At 32.3% G+C, this 5,000-nt stretch overlaps 2 protein-coding genes across 3 annotated transcripts in view; one reads left to right on the top strand and one right to left on the bottom strand.

Moving 5' to 3' along the window:
• mpi (mannose phosphate isomerase) overlaps positions 1 to 621 on the bottom strand; it is a 9,190-nt gene extending 8,569 nt beyond the window's left edge. The window contains exons 1-2 of one of the 2 annotated variants that reach the window (XM_043227999.1): positions 472 to 621; positions 89 to 216 (exon numbers count right to left, since the gene is read on the bottom strand). In XM_043227999.1, coding sequence (XP_043083934.1) covers positions 89 to 216; positions 472 to 487 — 144 coding nt within the window. In that variant the 5' untranslated portion in view covers positions 488 to 621. Of the gene's footprint in view, positions 217 to 471 lie in introns of those variants that run through there. The other variant, XM_043228000.1, reaches the window with a different exon arrangement.
• A 781-nt stretch (positions 622 to 1,402) lies between these two features.
• The window catches only part of scamp2 (secretory carrier membrane protein 2), a 10,762-nt gene continuing 7,164 nt past the window's right edge, over positions 1,403 to 5,000 (top strand). The window contains 1 exon segment of the mRNA XM_043228570.1: positions 1,403 to 1,561. Within this exon segment, the coding sequence (XP_043084505.1) occupies positions 1,505 to 1,561 (57 nt within the window). The 5' untranslated portion in view covers positions 1,403 to 1,504.

The following is a 5,000-nucleotide window of genomic DNA, read 5'->3' as shown; positions in this document are numbered from 1 at the left end:
CGGCTGAGAGGCTGGTTGGGTGTGTTTGGGTCAGCAGATTAAAATCCCTGCAGTACTTTGAGTGTTTCAGGGCTGGTCCATGCTGTACCTCTGCGTAGGGTCTGGCATCCTCTATGAGAGCCTGAGGGTCTCCACCGAGCACGAGCCGGGCCACCTCACTGTCCAGACCCACTTTACCCCAGGAATAGCACTGCACCACGCAGCACAGAGGAAACACTGCGAACAGACAAGACACACATCTGATTCCGCCCCGAAAGACGCGCTGCGTCCCGCTGCCGTTTAAATGAACGAACGGACGGCTGCGGAGCGCTTTCGTGAGAAACAGCAGCGTCTAAAAAAAGCTAATCCGCGCAAACGGCACTCAAATCATCGACAGGCAGCCCTGTTTGAACTCGTGCCTTTCGCGCCGTGTGTGCCCGGGCGTTGCGTAAAATACAGAATAAAATGTAGAGTAGGAGAGATTTAACTGACCTTTCACTTCCGCCATGTCTGCGACGTTGACGGCCACGCAGGTGACGTCACAGCGCGCCAACCAATCACGAGCCTTTAGATGTCAATAAATATTGAAAAAAATAACTTTTTGCTGTATATCCAGGCCATTGCGATTCCTTTAATCTGAAGTATTAATAGGTTATAAAATTAATAGGTTAAACATATATTTTTTGTTTATAGTTAATTTCATATTATATGATGATAAGCAACAGAGATGAATTTTTGTAAAGCTACTTTAGTGTTAAGAAAACTAAACAAGAGGTAACAAATTATATCCAGCTAAACTGTGAAAACTATAATAAGTAAATGGTTAAAATAATTCTGATGATAGTAAATGCTATAACAGCATTTTTGCTCGACATGTTTACACAATAAATACTACTGTAATTATGTTAGTCTATTAAGATATAAGCAGCATATTTGCAAACACAACATATTAACATTTCAGTTTAAGCAAGACAAAGAATAAAGTGAAAAGCGAATTACAAACGAAAACAACTGTCATAATAGACCAAACATATCCATACAATGTAGTAAAGAGCATTTGTTTGTATTTTTAACGATTAAAAACGTATAATCTACAAAATACGTATTTCTTTATTATAATTACGTGTATATTCCAAATATTTTTCTTTTTAAATATGTTTTTTGTATTTTCTATCACATTTAAAATAATCAAGAAATAATTATTCCAAACAATAAAATCTAATAAATGAAATTAAAATACAACTACATGAACGAACGAATAAATAAATAAATACACAAATAAATAAATAAATAAATATGTGTTTTATAATAGGCTAAATTATCAACACAATTTACACAAAGTGATAATATTTTTTAAAAACGTATTTGGAAAATCACGTAAAATCAACGAGCGTCTACGTCGCCGGATGACGTCACGGCGCATGCGCGTCACGCACTCACTACGGAAGCGCAGAGAGGAAACGGCAGCGATCGCGGCTCTGGTGCGGCTCGGTTTGGACTCTAAAGGCGGATAAAGCCCATTACAATGTCTGCGTTTGACTCCAACCCGTTTGAAAATCCGGTCGACGTTAATCCTTTCCAGGTGAGGGACTCGGCGGAAGCGCTTCGCGGGAGTTCAAGCTGAAGTTCGGGGGAGTTGAGCGGGGTTTGTGCGGATGATGGGGAGTTTTGGGTCGGATGAGCTCGGTTCGGTTGACGTGTCACCGTCGCCGCCGCGCTGGTTAGTTAGTTAGCCGGCCGGCTGGTTAGTTAGTTGTCGCTGGCGAAAGGGTGCGGATCCGCACGGGTTTGGTGACACTCTGAAGGCCAGGACGCCACTCCTATTAATGTCACGACAGAGTCGAGCTCGATAAGTTTATAAGCTCTGTGAGTCACTGCGAGACTCTGATCACCTGCTTGCTTCTTCTTCGTGGGCTCTAAAGGCCGCATAAAACGCATTGCAAAAAGCAAACAAACAAACAAACAACTCGTATTTCTGAACACATTTGATCAGGACATGCAGGGCAGGTGAAAAGAGAAAGAAGTACATTTTGCATTTCAAGAGAATATAATAACTAACATGACGGAGGATAAAAGGTCAGTGACGTATTTGAGAAATAACTGGATTTTTAAAATGAGAAATAATCAAATTCTTGGTTAAAATTGAATACTAAATATGTGTGCATATATATATATATATATATATATATATATATATATATATATATATATATATATTTATTGGATGTATATTAGATTTTGTTTTGCATTTGCACACATGCACCTTATTGTAGTTCATTTCAATAAACGTGCTTTGTGAAAAATGCACAATTTATAAAAATAAGCAATGCAATTTAACAACAATAATAAACATGTATGTTGCGTTATACAATAATTATATATTATTTTATGTTGTGTTATATTTGTAGCTTACACGCTTTAAAGTGTGTTTAAAAGTGAAAACATGGCATGCACTAAACCATAATAACAAATATACATTATATATATAAAAAAAGTAAAATAAATAAATAAATATATATATATATATATATATATATATATATATATATATATATATATATATATAATATTGGTGATATATAATATTGGTGATAAGTAAATATATATATATATATAATTTATTTTTATTTTTTTGCAGGTTACTTTAATAGTTCTGCTGTTTGGCAAAAGCACAGTTAATAAAAAATGATGCATGCCACGTCTCTTAATTTATACTAGTTATATATTAACTTAATTTAGGAATAATAACAAAAATATATTTAATATCTGCACACATTATTATTATGAAATTACAGCGCGCTTAATACAAATGAAAACATTGAAGCATTCTATTCATGCTCTGTTGTGCTCGGCATTGATTTGATGAAAATATTGTGAAAACTCTATGATATTGTATTGCGCGTGAGCTGCCCGACCGATGCACGCTGCGATATATTCTGTCGGTCTGTTTGCCGTCTGGCATCTCTGTGGTGTTTTGATTGTCGGCAGTCTGATACAGTCGCCATCTGTTTCTCTCTCTTTTAATGCAGCAGAATATTGAGTTCTGGACAAAGCGGACATTCCTGCGATGTACTCCAGCTCCCCTCGAAGCCTGTCTGTAATACATGTTCTGCCGAGTCTGACGCTTTTGATTCATGAAAGCGTTAGGGACAGTTATTATATCATATTCCGTGAGGCGTGATGCCTGATAGAGTCACATGCACGCAGTGTTTGTTTAAGGCGTCAGTCTTTCGGTCTTACTTTCAGTTGATCCGCTGACAAAGAGTCTGTGGTTAAAGGCTCAAATGTCTGAATGATCGTGGGTTAATACTCCATAAAGTCATCTTTTCAGATCGGATTCAGGAAATACGTGCAAAGTGCTACACATTTAAAGGTTAAGTGTGTCATTTCGTGTTAAAATACTGCTAATACTAATGCGGTTAATTGCTAAAATACCTCTATTGTGCTTTGTCAGATTTTAGCTCTTATTAATCTATATTTGCTGAAAATGTGTCGATTATTTTAATAATACAACTACCGTATACTTCTAGTCATGGATAATAACATTATTATAAAGTTTTTGCTTTTATGCTTTTGACTTCTAAATATAAATAAAATATAGGCTCTAACTAATATTGTAATATTAAAAAACGTACATATATTAGTGCTGTCAAATGATTAATCGGGATATATTTGTAAAATATTTCATAATATATTTTATTTATTCCTAGCTGTTTTAATTCATATTAAATAATTTCACTTCCATCATATATATGTGTGTATATATACATAAATACATAAATACTGAAATATAAATATATATATATATATATATATATTTATTATATTCCATTTGAAATAATGACAGTACAACAATTATTTAATTATTTAAACTTAACACAATTTATATATATATTTTTTATTCTTTATATATATATATATATATATATATATATATATATATATATATATATATTTTTTATTATTATTATTTATTTATATTGCATTGAAGTAATGACAGTACAACAATTATTTAAACTTAACAGAATTTAATCTATATTTTTATTTCTTTTATTTTATATATATATATATATATATATTTTTATATATTATTATTTATTTATATTCCATTGAAATAATGACAGTACAACAATTATTTTAACTTAACACAATTTAATCTATATTTTTTATTTCTTTTATTTTATATATATATATATATATATATATATATATTTTTATATATATATATATATATATATTTATTTTTTATTTTATAAATTTATATATTTATTTATTTATTTATTTATATTCCATTGAAATAATGACAGTACAACAATTATTTAAACTTAACAGAATTTAATCTATATTTTTTATTTCTTTTATTTTTTATATATATATATATATATATATATATATATATATATATATATATATATATATATTAGGGATGCACACCGATACCACTTTTTGGAAAACGAGTGCAGTGTACTTGCATTGATGTACTTGATACCGACTGCAGTACTTAATAAAAACATGATTTAAATTTACAGGTAACAGAGTGAGTTTAGTCATATAATTTAACAAAAAAACAAGGGACTAGTTTGAAATTAAGAACATTTATTTAAATGAAAAGCATGTTGTATGCAACATATTACAGAATAAATAATTGTCAAAATGTAAACAGTGACAGTGCAACTCAAGTATTTTTTCAGTTTGTTGTAAACTCTGCCGCTTTGGACAACACAAGGGGCATTAATAAACATCTTTGCTATTTAGTGCACAATATTTGAATAAACTAACAACATCCACCAACATAGAACTGTGGCAGTCAGTGCAACTGAGGTAGGAATTAATATATGTACATGTACTGATGTATTAGGTATACAACATGTCTGGAGCATTTCCTCAAACACATGCGCTATAGCCTGGCTGGTGATGATGAATCAGATCTGGTCTGTTTCGCATGTAATATGGCTTCTGTTGCGGCGTGAAACTCTCGTCTGTCCACTGGGAGGTTAGGCTAATTAGCGACACGGGGCTAT

This window comes from Puntigrus tetrazona, chromosome 25 (genome assembly GCF_018831695.1).
Source record: "Puntigrus tetrazona isolate hp1 chromosome 25, ASM1883169v1, whole genome shotgun sequence".
Lineage (NCBI taxonomy): Eukaryota > Metazoa > Chordata > Actinopteri > Cypriniformes > Cyprinidae > Puntigrus > Puntigrus tetrazona.
Note: the sequence above shows the minus strand (reverse complement) of the source record. Positions and strands in the feature narration are given on the sequence as shown.